Source organism: Corapipo altera, unplaced genomic scaffold (genome assembly GCF_003945725.1).
Source record: "Corapipo altera isolate COAL_440 unplaced genomic scaffold, ASM394572v1 44, whole genome shotgun sequence".
NCBI lineage: Eukaryota > Metazoa > Chordata > Aves > Passeriformes > Pipridae > Corapipo > Corapipo altera.
In genome coordinates this window covers 4,243,375-4,258,393 of record NW_020884880.1, presented here as the reverse complement: position 1 = coordinate 4,258,393, position 15,019 = coordinate 4,243,375, and the positions used below count along the sequence as shown (strand labels likewise).

At 39.0% G+C, this 15,019-nt stretch overlaps 1 protein-coding gene across 2 annotated transcripts; it reads right to left on the bottom strand.

The window, feature by feature from the left end:
- Positions 1–1,965: 1,965 nt before the first annotated feature.
- Positions 1,966–14,749, bottom strand: MIOS (meiosis regulator for oocyte development). Of its 2 annotated transcripts, XM_027639288.1 has the most exons (11): positions 14,616–14,749; positions 12,364–13,730; positions 12,061–12,159; positions 10,879–11,136; positions 9,497–9,666; positions 7,619–7,684; positions 6,842–7,000; positions 5,972–6,124; positions 4,606–4,810; positions 3,383–3,512; positions 1,966–3,167 (listed from the first exon to the last, which is right to left on the bottom strand). In XM_027639288.1, exons 2-11 carry the CDS (start codon positions 13,658–13,660, stop codon positions 3,071–3,073), a joined length of 2,634 nt encoding a protein of 877 aa, XP_027495089.1. In that variant the 5' UTR covers positions 13,661–13,730; positions 14,616–14,749; the 3' UTR covers positions 1,966–3,070. The 2 variants fall into 2 exon arrangements, with proteins under 2 accessions (XP_027495089.1, XP_027495090.1); XM_027639289.1 differs by lacking the exon at positions 14,616–14,749 and having other exon boundaries at positions 12,364–13,731.
- Positions 14,750–15,019: the final 270 nt, after the last annotated feature.

The window sequence follows — 15,019 nt, the reverse complement described above, 5'->3', positions numbered from 1 at the left end:
GAAGGGTGGCTGGACAAGCAGGACATAAATGAAAAGCAGGGGAAACTTTTAGTTATCTGCTTCTCTACAGACTATCAGGCTGTGGGAATAAATGGCCTACCCTGGCTATGTGGCTGTACTAACCAGACAGCAATGCAAGGAATTGTAAAATATTCTTGGTATTAGAGTAATGCTCAGGTCATATATGCATTTACCAGCATAATTTTCCACTGCCAGCTATTCCAAATACCAAGGGAAAGGCATAACCATGGGGTCTGCTACCTGTCAGCTAGGACTGATGGTTAGCAGGGCCCAGGCATCACACACACAAGGAAGGTGAGAGAAACTGCCACACTCTTAGATAATAAAATGGGAAGTAGTGGCAGCAGGGGTCGCTGACCAAAGGGGAGTCACCAGGGCAACTGCATCATAAACACCAGAGAGGGATGTCACCAAAGCCAGGGCCAGCAGCAGGACCAGTAACAGAAGGTGTGAATAGCTGGTGGCTTCTTAGGGAGGACATGAGGCTGCTAAAAGGCAGGAATCTGGGAGAGGAGAGAGGGGTGTGAAATGAATGATGTAATCAGAGCTGACTGAGAAGATCATGTCATTTGGGACAGGACTGCTCCCACCACGTTCCTAAGTGACTTCTGAGATCTGGCACCTTTTTTCAGGGCTCTTTGCTGTCCCTGCTCGGGACAAGGGCACAACTCGTGTGGTGCTCACGTGTAAACAGCCTGTGCATATGATGATAAAGTGTTTTTTACTCAGTGAAGGAAGGGAGGGCAGGCTGGCGCATCTAAGGAAATGGAAACGATGAAATGTAATCGGCCTGAACCACAGCGACAAAACACGTTAGCATGCAAGGCCACCTTCAGCAGATACCAGGGAACAGTAAATATAAAACTGCAGCTGATAAAATGAGCATAGCTATAGTTTTTGTTAGAAGACAACAAATCACCCCCAAAAGCACAGCTTTATTAATTTAAAAGCAAATCAAGGAAAAAAATCGGATCATTAAAAAATATACAGCTCTTGCTTTGTAAATTTTGCAAATCAGGCTTAAAAGCCTGATTACTATTTAACAGCCAAAACTGATAGCAATGCTGTGCCAGAATATGCAACCTCCATAATCCAAAACATTTCAAAGACATGATGAGTATCGAAGTGAGCATGTAATTTAATCTAATGCAATGACAGAATTTGATACAAACAGGTCTATACCTGTTGAGTCAGGTTGAAGATGTTATAGATGAATTTTCTTTCCATAAGAAAGCGAGACATGGTATGGTGGTAGACTCATTCGACCGGAATGGAAATTATCAGGAAAATTTACTAAATTTTCTGTTACTGCAGAAGAATAAAAACACACGTGACACTTAAAAATCCTCATTTCCATAAAACAAAAGCTTTATTGCCTATATTTATATAAATAGGGTACCATACAGTAAGCCCCAGTTTACATTTATAAATGGAGAACATTTTGAAGAGCTCTTCAACAGCAAAATGAAGTGTGCAAAAATACTGGGAAAAGAAATAAATATTCTAACAAGAAAAAAAAGGAACTGCTCTCCTATGCCTAAAAGTATCAAGTACCTCTTAGATTTTTAACTTAAAAAAGATTGTTTTCAATTAGGCAAGAATTTTGGATCAGAAAAAAATGCAGCAGATTTATTACAACATTAATGCTAAATCAGAAAACGTAGCCCAAAGTCCTGAATGTAATGTTGTATATCCACAAAAAACACTTCCACATTCTATCTTCTTGAAACTACATTGAGCATGTAAAACTAGTGGTATATTACAATATATTCTCTTAAAACATCAATTTTCACAGTCCTGGCAATATAGTACCAGTTTATTGCTAGCATTCCATTTAGTATTTTATAGCACACAAGTGTTAAGTAACTCATATACTATAAATAAACACACACCAAGTAAACTGATGTTATTATCATATACCTTAAAACAGGTTTGGGTTTTTTCCCTAATTTGTGTGAGTTTTGTTGCCTACAAAATCAAGGACAACAATACCAATTAGCTCCTAGCACAAAATACCATTGATGCTCTCTCAAGTTAATAAATAATTCCAGCTGGTTACTCATCTAGAACTAGTCTGATCAATTACTTAAAATTGTGCAGCCTTTTGGGAGCAGACTAGTGTCTGCTGGTGACAAGAAGCAGGATTTATATAGGTTGATTCCACACTTTCCAGTATATTTCAGAAGTACAATGAAATCCTGATTATCTCAGAGTCTTCAAATATTTTCGTAGTCAAAACTCAGCATGTAGTTTAAAATAAATATTTACAAGTCTCCAGTCCTTGAGATTTCAGGTCTCCACAGTACTAAATTAATCACTCAACTAAAAACCTCCTGTAGTTTATCTGCACTCTGCAGTGAAACAGACACATGACTTCTCACTCAGGGAACTCCTCTCTACAGACTTCGCTAGGAGAGCAAACCCCCAAATTCTTTAGCTTTATAATTCACATCAGCTAGGTATGTAGGCAAATTAAATAAGAGCTTGAATGCAAAGACATTGCTTTACTATGAATAAAACTTGGGGACAGGAAGAAATGGATTTTTCTTTAAAATAAAAACCTTTAGAATACAGTTAACAGTAGCATTTTAAATGAAGTTATGAGGAAACCATCATTTGCATACAAGAAAGCGTGATCAAACAATGAACAGAGGAATCCACAGCATCACTTTGTCATCTTCTGAAGGACACTTTCCAAGTGTTTATTTTGAGGGTCCACTTTCACAGCATATAAACACAGCTTTGGGGCCAATCAGCATTATCCTGAAAACTTTACTGAAAAAGGTCTTTGGATTTCAGTAAATCCAAAGAGTCCACAAATCCAGGAGTGCTTTTCTTCAGTCCTCTGAATAAGGACCACACACTACAGAGGCTCACTTCAGGAATACCTGTTTCTACCAAGCACACTCATACACACATAATTTTACTAATTTGATAGCATTTTATTTTTTTTTTTTCCAGTCAGTAAGTCACAAATTACCTTCGTCTAAAATATATGCTTGGACTATGATGGACATCCATTGGAGAGCCACATATTTTCAAACAATATTTATGCCTGGACAGTCTCTGCTGGAATGAGATTCCCTGTTGTATCCAGCTGCATACACTTACAAGAGCAGGCAGAAACTGGGCACTCAGTATGGTCCCTAAGTAGCAATAACAGAAAAAAGAAAAAACAGGTAAAATAATTTGGCAATCTTCACATTTAACTATGTGCAGGGGTGTAGTATCTCAGAAAAACTCAGCATCATAGTTCAGTTTTATTATTTAAACATTATAATGATAGATACAGCAAAGGAGGCATGTCCTACTCAGTGCAGCACACACATGTGAAATAACTAAGATTTTAACATCAACTTACCTGAACCAGCTCAGCATATGTCCAGCATGTCCACCATGCCTACAGTTGTGACACCAAGTAAACCAGTTGCTGAACTGGGCTAACTTCTTGTCTTTGCTAAGATCCACTTTTTCATCTGACTTGGATCCTCCTGTGGAGAAGCAAACCCACCCCCACAAATACAGCTGTAAATCATTACACTTCATTTATATTTCAGCCCCAGCAACACTATTAAAATAAATTTGAAATTAGGAACATTATGTGAAGAAGCAGCCTGATTTTAAAAGGGAAGTCAGTAAAATTATTAAGAACTGGTGGAATGCCAAAACAAGAATTATATTACTGAGCTGTTGTTTCACATCGTACGGACATGCTAAACTTGCCTATTAAGCAAATATTACAGACAAAATGTCTTTCAGTGGTGATTTATGTTTCAGTGGTCGATTTATGTTCCAGTGAATTATGGGCCTGTTCTGCTGCACATGAAATGTTCTGCTTTAGAAAAAAATCAACAAAATCTTAAGTTAGGAATTGGAACAAGTACGATATAGAAGTCCTAACACAGAGCAGTGAAAGAATGAGAAGAGATATAAACAGATAACAATTGCACAGCTGTTCGTGGCTCTCTAACAAGACTGACTTAAAAATATGGACAAAATCAGTTTCATTTAGATCTTGCATAATGCTGAGCCCAAGACATTTAGAACCAAAAAAATTCTAGTTGTAATATTTCTTAGCTGTGACAGCATGACCTATACTGTCTTTCATACTTAGTGACAGAAAGTACACGTCAAATTTATTCTCTCTTCCTCTTGCAGCTAAAAATTAATTCATTTACCTTGTAAGATTTATGTAGCATCCCTACAATTCATCTCAAGAAAACACATTCTCCATTTCTTTCAATTCTAAAGCTCACAATACTGACCTCCAGAATACTTGAATCTTTACATCAGTCTAACTATGGAATTTCACTGACGATCTCATTGGGAAAACTGTCAGAACCAAGTAACTGTGCATATTGTCTGACCCCAAAGAACTGAAACAAAGGTTTCATCACAAAATCAGATGGGATATAAACAAGTTCTTAATTATGGTCTTTCTCCCTTCAAAATGATGAATATGAATACTTACAGTATGAGCAAAACTAGAAAAAAAAAGTGCAACAGAAGATCTTCCAACAGGAACTGCTAATGAGGCCTCTAACTACTAGTGCAGCTGAGTAACTAAAACCCACTGTGTCATACCTGGACAGCTGGAAACTGGTGTTCCCATATTTATCAAGCAAAGTGCACAGCGAGGAAGGGGCTTACGGCAACCAGGACAGCTTGTAACTTTTGACTTAGTTGGAGAACCACTGACTCCATATTGGCTAAAACCTCGCCCCTGATGAGGAATAGCTGAACAGCTGTAAGAGATTGATTTTCCACAGAAATTGCAACTCACAAACACCTAAAGAGAACAAAAGCCCATTAATTTTTTTGTTTGGTTCCACTTTTGCTACACCTATGAGTGAACCCATTCAAACTAGTAAACATTCTAGCCAAGGAAAGCCAAGGCTACTTGTGAAGGAGTTCTTAACATCTTGGCTTATAGATGTGGCACACAGCTCTGAGGAGTATGCCTTAACAATGCTCTTATGTACTTCAAAAGCACATAAAAACATGTACAACTCCTAAAACTTCGAAAGGTATTATTTAAGATAATAAAAAGCTACATCTGCAGTAATGGAAGAAATTAAGTTTACTTACTATATAATTGTCTGGTCTCTCCCTCCTTATAGCAGTGTGACTCACTCTACCGTCCCCATCTTAAGGATTATCCTAATATTACTTATCTGCACCCCTCAGGCCACAAGTTGTGACTTGATACCAAGGAGCACATATTTTTAACTCTTTAGGGGCTATTTGTGTTAACCACATAAGGAAGAAACAATAAACTCAACTCCCTTCCACTTGGAGAAGCACAGATGCAGCTCTCCCCAAACAGCTGTGATGGATACATGAATTAAAAAAAACAGCCTTCCTGAGAAATCCTCGGGCCCTAGAACTTGTAATGAAGATCCTTAGAAGACATGAGAGAGTAAAAGGTGCTGTGAGTAAAACCATTTTGGCTAAAAATGCCACCAGATGTTAAGAAGATAGCATTTGGGCAGGACGTTAGTTTTTGAGTCAGCTTATGTTCAGAACTGATAATGAAAGTTGTTGCTGTTCACTTTTAGTTCCAGGTTCAAGGGCTTCAAAATAGCTTTGAGGTTTGTTTCAATTAAAACAGAGCAATTTGAGCTAGTTCCCTGGTTTCAGCATCATTTTCACTGACACTGAATTCAGCTTGATGATACATCTCTGATTTCGTTTTTCAACATGTAAGGAAAAAAAACGAAGAGTTTCCAGTTTCCCCAGAAAAAAAGGTGTTGATAAGTCATAGGTTCTGAAAGACCTGTTACTTAAAAGAAGTGACAGGTCCTTGTTTTAGGGCAGCCTAAGCTGAAATCCTTCTTTTGCACACAAACTGTCCTGAAAGCCAAGGGGAAGCCCACAACTTTTTTTTACGGAAGTGCCATGCCACGTTTCTTTCTGGACTGGTCATACTTCATACAAGAATTACATTTACCTGGGCTAAAGGCTTTGAACTGGGATCCAGCTTACTCCTGTGGATATCAAATTCTGCACGTTTATGCCAAAATCTCCAAGCATCTAAGAGATTCCTGTAGTTCTCAATCCAGTACTGAACTCTTTCATCCTTAAGTACATCTGATGGAGAACCCTAAAGCAGGCAAGAAAAAATGTCAGACACACAATACATATTATTCACTTTTTCAAAAGGCTTTACAAAATGCACAAGACACGCGAAACAATACAGTGTAATTTGTCTTGAAGAAGATGAATTTTCTGTGAGTTTGATAAAGGTTTTCTTCGGTCTGCCTCTCTGCTTGAAAATACTTGTGCTGCCACATCCTCCCAAGAACTCATGTCAGTGAGATGAAAGATTTGAAAGTTTTGTCATATATCACAATCCATATCACTGTTAAGATTACATATGCATTTAAATACTGTGCTGGCAATAGCTGCTACTGTGTAAGGGCCAAGATAAGTCCATCATTAAAAAAACCCAAACCCAATGCTTACAGACAAACAAAAAACCTCATCTTTGTTCTCCATCAAAATCCTGGAAGGAAAAAAATAACGAACCTGTCAGGAAACACACCAGCAATGAGGAGGGAAATGAGTATTCCCAGTTTAACTAGTGAAAAGGACAATGATTTCCTTTTGTCTCTTTACCATCTCAACCAGAAGGTGTAAAGACACGTGCTTGTCATTAACACTTAGTGTTTCAGATGACTCCACATAACAGGCACAATATATATTGTCCCAATTTAACACAGAAAATACTTTTTAGTTCACAAGATTCGGTACTACACCGATAAAGAAACTGTGGGTTTTTTCTCCTCTGTAAAGCTTTATTTTCGAGTGAAACACTAACCTGTAGCATGCAATAGCTTGCTGTCTGGACATCTCCAGTTCTGTCAACATAACTTTCCATCAAGTCAACCCCATCTTTTGTCAGCCCTGTTAACAGTATTCCCTCCAAATTCCCAGCCTCCTTCATTTCATTCGTCAGCTTTTCAATAAACCTGTTCAGCTATAAAAAAAATACTTAATTAAATATATAAATATATATGAAAAGACTGTCTTCTGCTAACAGAATATGCTGCTTGCTGGATGTTACACAGAACATGTTAAATTATTATACTGTACTGCATTGCATGAAATCAAATATTTATAACGAACTTTAAGCTTCCTGATAGGAAGTGCAAAGAGGGAAGTTATGTAATCTTTAAATACTTTGGTGAATTTAAAATAAAATGTTCCTGCTGTAAAACCAAACTTTAACTTGAGAGAACATAAGCATCTGGAAATAACTACTGAATAAGTACAAACACTCTCCAGTAAAACAGGTCAACAGGTAATGCAATAGCACTTAAACTACCATGTAATGAATACTAATAGAAAAAACCCAAAACAACAACAAAACCAAACAAAAAAAAATCCCCCGAACCAACCTAGCAAAAACCAAACCAAAAACCAAGCTGAAGGTACAAACTGAAAACCAGCTTATACCATACCTTATAACTACTGTGATGACAAAAGCCAAATCACACATGACTCTACTTCCAGTGTTCACCCCTCCACCCCAGAGTTTTTTCTCTGAATAAAGACGAGTTTAAAAGTTTGCTTAGAAGTGCAACCACAAACTCACCTGAGCATCATTGAGAAACTTGCAAGCAAATGCCACTCTGTCTCGTACAGCCACATTATTTTCATACTTCAGAGAGAAAAATGGGAACATTAACATCAAATGTAAGTTTCCACTTTTTCAATACATTGTAAAAATCAGAGCATTTCCACTACTGTGTAACTAATACAATGAAACCAATTGTGTAAAAAGAAAACATGGCATCTGAAGAAAGCTGACACTAAGTATATCACCGTAATCTTATACTCAGATAGAGGTATCAGAGGAAGACTGGGGCTACTGGAACAGTCTATACAAATGGCAGGAAGGCCTCCTACAACACATGCTTTATGAAACTCTACAAAAAGAAACTTTGCAAGTCATGTAGAGCTGGGCTTAGTGCTTCTAGCACAAATAGCCAAGAGTCTCACCAAGTCACAGGCAGAAGAAAACCAAACCATTTTCATATTTATAAAAACTCTTGCTAATTCCTCTCTTCCTCTTCACCCTACTCCTTTATCCAAAGCCCACAGCTATGTGCTTATATAGTCGATCAGGGACTAACATATCAATTTCCACGCCAACTGTGTAATTTACTAATAAAACTTTTTGACTGTGAACCCTCTGACTTTTATTGTTCCTTTCGACCAATGAGCATTTATGAATCTTAGGTGCCTTCCTTCCCTTAAGGGTGAGTAGTCACATTTATCATATTTGCAAAATAACTAGCCTAACCACTCAATTCCTTCCTAAAATTGCAAATAAAAGTTAACAAAGTAAACAAAACACCCCATGCAAACAAAAACTAACTCCAAACACCCAGAACATGAATTTCTCAGAAGTATATTGACACTCGAGGTGCAATATTTTCTGCTTTTTAAGCCTTTTACTAGATGAGATACTGAAGAAAAAAAGTACTGGTACTTAGCTATGCCCACACTTTTCCCTCTTGACATCCTCAGAATAGAAACTGTGACTGACATTGCCAAAACAAGATGTGCTTGACAAAAATCTCTTTCATGCAAACTTCAACAAGTTCGTTTGAAAATAAAAACAAACAAGTAACACCTTATGATCAGTGAATTTCCAATTCATCAATAAAAAACTAGAAAATTACTACCAGAGAACAAGAATACTCTCTTTTAAAGAGAGAAAAAAAGACTGAGGTTTCTCTCCTCTGGGATTCTAATCTTTTATTTATTTTATTACTGTAAAAGCATCATATTATGGCAACTTTGTTTTCAACAGCTTTGGGCCAATTACTCTGTTGCATTACAGGAGTCTTCCCTTGGGCTAAATAATTCCTACTGGTTCAAGTATTTCTGTTGTTCGCTAACCAAGAATCAAGTATGTTACTCCTCCAAAGATTCACAGTATCTCATGATTAAAGATTTAGTTTGCTCTTCACATGGCAATTCTGTATCAATTTCAACTGCTCTGCTTACCATTCCTACACAGTGAAATTATTTTAACAAGTAAATAAGGAAAAATAAAATACAATTCTGTGCAAATATAGCTCAATGAAAGTTCTGCAAACTCCCCTGCATTTATTCAGCTTTTTGCAATTCCATTATTAACCTCTTTCCCCTTTTAGCCCATTGTTTAAATTATTTTGAATATGTATTTCTAGTAATTTAATAACTCCATGCCAAAGATAAAAACCCTCTAAAAAATGTGTGAACTATAATGGATATTTTGGCCGGTAATGCATGATTTGTTCACTAACGCAACATTCGCTAATATGAGATGTCTGTTTAGAAGAAACAAATGCTATTTGCCAGTATCAGGATAAAAGAATATATTCTAATCTGATTAATTCATGGAGTATACAGCACTTCCCCTACATGTTTCTATAAGCTCCTATTACAGGGAGGAATTTTAGCCTAACAGAAATTTACTCACCAGAACACCGTCATATGAACCAGATTCACTTGTCAGGAAAGCAAACATTGCACACAAGTAGGGATTGTTCAGTTGCAGTCTCAGAGTGCTGCACATTTCTCTCCAAAGTGAGTTCTTCTCATCTGTGTAGCCTGACAGAGCCATTGCTACTACGTTAAGGTTCAGATCACCTGATTTATGAAAAGCAATCAGTAAAACACTATTATTCAAGTTAAGGACTTAAAAAAATCCAGTTAAAACTGTAATTGAAAACATCCATTTAAAATGCAATGTTTTGTCAGGATGCAAGACAAAATGCAGTAGAATTAACACTAGCTAAAATAAATGTGCATACTCTAGCATGTATGTACTTGTTTCTGCATTAAATGCCTCTGTTCAGGTAAGTTAACATCTCTAAAAGTCACAAGCCCACACGCACAACAGCGTCATTACATTTCAAACAACATCACACTGGTTCTGGTATTTTGAAATAGCTATCAAAAAAGATTGTCATTATCATAATTCATATCCAGAAGTAGTGAAAACCAGGATTGTATATCCAGCCATCTCTTAATAGATCTAGCTGGAGGATGACAATGTTATATAGCAGTTTCAAGTTAAGAAGTTTCCTAAACCATGAAACTATTTCATCTAAATATTCATTCTGTCAGAAAGTTCAATTTTATTCTTGAATTTGAAGATAGCATGTCTTTTTCATTCAATCTGAACCCCTCCATGAAAAGCAGAGACAGATACTCATACCCCCACTAAAAGGGGAAATATTAAAAATAAAGGAATCTTTAGAGCTTGTCTTGTCTTACCTACCCACTTTAGTGGCACGATAGTCTTTCTGATTTAATAGAGAACACAGATGCAAAGCAGTGCTGTAGGAGGAATACTGGCAAGAAAACAAAACAAAGCCACTTCCATCTCCTGGCTCCAGTATCTTAACTTTTCCATCACACACCACAACTCTTAACAGATATTACCCCAAAACAAATGTTTTCTGCAGATCCCAAACATTATGTTTTAATTATTCCACAGCCATTGCACTGGCAATACAGCCCAACAGAAGCAGATTTACGTGACATCCAGCCAAGAAGTAAATCCATTAAAGTAAAAGAATCCCACTAGTTCTGAATGTATGTCTCTCTGGGGTTTGTATCCGTAAGAAATTCTGAAACATCTGATCTGTTTTAATTAGACAGTATGACATATGGTAGTCTGAGGAGCGAAATACCAGGATTGTCAGATTCTCAAGCTCCAATACAACTGCTTTAAGTAACAACTTTATAAGACAACAGGCATCTCTTCCATACTATCTTCCATAATTCTGTTAATAGAAAAAAACTCTACTAATCTGACATAGTGCCAAAATAGAAGACACTAAACACAATACGCACCTTTTCCTGAGATAGCCCCTTTATGTAGAATTTGTATTGCTCGCCGTATGTCCAAGTTGAAAAGTGCTACAGCAGCAGCTCGTTCCCAGTCTCCTTCCTGTTCCAATGAATTTAGAAAAGGTTCCACATCTAAGTCTGTTCCCTTCTTTATCCACCCACAGAGCTGCAAAGCCAAGTATCTCTCCTCACTCAGATATTGAATAATATCTGCCTGTCTATCAGATCCACTCCTGCTGTGCCTGAGGTTCTCTGTTGTTCCTAGAAATGGGAAATAAGTTAAATTATGCTTAAATCACAATTTACATCGCAATCACAATATGAGGTGTTCATTTCAATCATAATGCAGATTGCAAAAGCTGAGTGTTATTTTTCAGTACTTTAAATTAACAGTGCTTACAACTCCACAGTAAGGAGCAGCATACACAAAATTATTTTGATCTGCTAAAAACAAAAATGCACCTAAACTTGACACACATTCCCCACTAAGATATTTTTGCTTCCTCTACCTCTTGTTACAGTTGACAGGGCTTTTCAGTATGTTCAAAATGAAAATACATAATACACAGTCAAGCACCTGCTCTACCAGTTTTCTTCTTAGCCAGCATCAATGTCCTAGAAGCTTTCCCACCACTGAAGACTTATTTTTTGCTCCAAGGAGCATATATATTAAAAAGACATAATGAATAGAGAAGATTCAAATAATAGATTATACTAACAAAAACTTCAGTGAGCATGAGAGGTAGAATGTGATACACCAGGGGCAATTACCACTTCAGAACAGGACAGCTTATCTAAACACAGTTGTGCAAACGTACTTAATACATCAGCAGTAACTACAGTAAAGTCACATTCCTAAAATTATATCCAGATGTAGAGCTTTAGAAAATAAAATAGTCTTGTGGGGAGTGAGAATTCTCAGTGCCATAGCCAAAACTCACTATGTTTGAAATAGTTCAAAGATTTATCTCTGAGGATATTATGCTTTTATGATTACTGAACACTGAAAATTCTGGAAATTACTGTAATATAAACTGTTAACTGAAATTATTAATACACAAACAGAAATACTTTGTTTTGATATTTTTAAATAGCCTTTTTGGACAATTATTAAAGATAGACCAATGAGTGCATCATTCTGCAAACATACTACAACAGAACTGAGCAAAATTAGAACAATCTTACCCAAAGATGACTTCACAATTGATTTAATGCCAGCATAAACTAAGGGACCTTTGTTTCCTGTAAGTTTTTGATCCATATCTTCAGTATACTGCTTCATAAGTATTTTCATGTATAGGAAGCTTAATTTTTCCCAAGTGTTTGAAAAACTGTTTTTCAAAATTTAAGGTCACATCCTGTTAACATGCAAAGCATTTACAGGACGTTACATTATATTTAAAGATTTTAACACATTTCATATAAGTGGTTTACATGCAAAGGTATATTACTTCTTTAGGACAGAAACTACAGTAAAATAAAGGATATAATGCAGAGTGTACCAAAGCGATTTCAGCTGAGGATCTTCATTTCCAGCTAGGAGGTGATTTCTCCAAACTTGTTCAGTATCAAGACCATACCTTGACAGAGCTCTGAGCCGCATTTTGGTTGCTATGTCTTTTTCCAAGGAACTAGCCTTTCCTTCTTCTGTACACTCATACAAATGTCGTCCACAAGCCCACATTAAGGATGTCACTGGACTCCATGCAAGAGAAATTCTTTCAAAAACTGTGAAGTCAGACATAGTCCTGTTGGGGGTCACTACTACCATTCGATTTTGACTTGTGGGATGCCAGGCAAAGGAAGCAATGTAATTTTCACAAGGTTGGACACTTCTTTCAATTATTGTTGGCTCAGTTTCATCTCCAATAGGGGTGGGAGTATGCTGCATGTCATACAGCCTAATGATATTACTATCCCTTGTCAAAGTAGCTAACAGTCCAGTTCTTGTTGGACACCATGCAACTTTTGTTAAGGGTTTTGGTTGCTCTGTCAAGGTTAAAACAGGCTTTTCAAACTTTCTTAAATCCCATATGGCAACCTGACCTTCATAGAAGGAAGCTACACGATCATGGAAATACGGATCAACAGTCACTCCCTGGACAGCCTTAGTGTTTACAAATATTTTTTGGCTTGTGTTCCTTAGATCGAAGATAGCCAGATTTCGATGCATTCCAGCTAACAGCAGCTTCTGATCCCGTGGAAGCCAACAGAGAGAGAGACAAGCATCATTCTGTCCTAATTCATACAGGGGCTTTGTTACTACCAGTCCTGATTCCGCGTCGCCTGCTGAAAGTCTTACTTTCTCTGTAGCAACTGCAGTCTCTGGGGCATATTTGCTACTGATATCCCAGATCAGCACTGAAAAGTCAGCCCGATGTTTATCTAAGCCAGCAGCCAGCCAATTGCTATCCAGTGGATTCCACGCCAGGGTATTACACTGCCGTGCGTGTTTGGGAACAAACTCTTTGCCTATCAAATCTTTAGATTTTGAGTTGTGATCCTGACCAAGGCTGGTAAGTACCACTCGGCCATTGGCCTGTCCAACAGCAAGGAGACATTCGGGATCGTACTTGGGATACCAGGCCACACATTTCATGTAGGGTGTATCCGAGTTTATGGACAGCAGCGTAGCCGTAGTTTCTTCTGACAGCCGCAAGGACCCTGCCTTGAGTTCTGAACTCATAGCAGAGTCGATGTGATAAAGGCTCAGCTCCGAGTCACACACAACAAATCTGTCAACATGGTGCGGGGCCCACAGAATATCAGGTTTGGAGCCACTCATGGTTGGGGTAAGCTCGTGCACAATCTAAGCTCTGGTAAGAATATTCAGGTGATATCCATGCATGTGAAAACTGTTGAGAAAATGATTTGTAGGAACATTATCAAAACCCAAGTTCTTTTGCAATTTGAGTTCATCACTAAACAAACAAAAATATGAATGACTTTTAGCCCAGAGGTTTAAGACGTAACACATTTCAGGCCAAAACCTTAAGCATTCTCTGCATTACATCATTTTCCTCACAGCACACGTTGCTGGCATGTACCTACTAAGACAGAACCAACACATCCACCTACAAACTGATGACAACAGGATTTGCTGTGTTTACAAACTGCACACCAGAGTTAAGCAAGAAGACATTAACCAAGATGGGATGTGGCACAATTCGTGGGTGGGATGCTGAGAAGGAGCCACTCCCTCAAACATCTAGAAGAGAATTTCTCTCCCTAATTGAAGGGCATTTGCTGACAAAAATTAGAGTCTGTCTGTTTTATCTGAAGCCTGCTCCACAGACTAGAAAGGCTTGCTCTATTTGAAGGTTTCTATAGAAATACAACTTGTCATCTTATTGTATAGCTCCTGATGTCACCTCCTTCCCCAATGTAACCTTATCTTCCTTCGTATCTGGTCCAGCAACATTCAAAAAGGCTTAACATCACTGTTAAACTCCATCTACACTCTCAGTAGCTTCACGGCCAGAATCACTACGCATGCTCACCTACAAACAGATCCCACAAACGTCTTTTATAACTGGGGAAAGGGACATGCTGGACTGGGAAGTATGAAAAGATAGCGGTATTTATTTTCCCCGGGCCTGTCCTCCACACCGCCCGGCTTCTACGAGCTCCGAGGGGCGCAGGGGCCCCTCCGCAGCCCCTTCCCAGCAGGAGCCGGGACGCTGCCACCCTCCTTCTCTCCCTCCTTCCCACCTTCCCGGGCGCGGCAGCTGCTCACCCACCCCGCGGGACCCTTCAGCACCTCCACCGCCGCCGCCGCCGGCGAGAAGCCACGGGGGAGAAGGCGGCGACCCGCCGGCCGCGCCGCCCGAGGGGAAAGCACGGGAAGCACACGCGGGTTTCCGGCTGCAGGGGCGGTGCGGAAGGAAAAGCGCGGCGTTTCCGGCGCGCGCGGCGGCGGGAAACGGGAAGGGGAAAGGGAAGCTCCGCCTGACGCGGGGCGGGGCCGTGACGCACTTCCGTCCCCGGGCCGCGCTCTCCCATTGGCCGCGGGAGCTCCGCCCTCCCCGCGCGCCTCAGAGCCCCGGGGCAGGTCGCCCTGGGAGGGCGCAGAGTGTCCCGAGCTCGGGCTGGTCCGGAGCCGTCAGGGTGCAGTCCTGTGCCATGTGCTCTAGGATGACCCTGC

Excerpts from the sequence above, each read along its gene's own strand:
- MIOS (XM_027639288.1), bottom strand. The coding sequence starts at position 13,660 with ATGAGTGGCTCCAAACCTGATATTCTGTGGGCCCCGCACCATGTTGAC. Across the intron at positions 7,685-9,496 it reads GTTCATATGACGGTGTTCTG|TATGAAAATAATGTGGCTGT; the intron begins GTGAGTAAATTT and ends TTCTCTCTGAAG. Across the intron at positions 4,811-5,971 it reads GTTCAAAGCCTTTAGCCCAG|GTGTTTGTGAGTTGCAATTT; the intron begins GTAAATGTAATT and ends TGTTCTCTTTAG.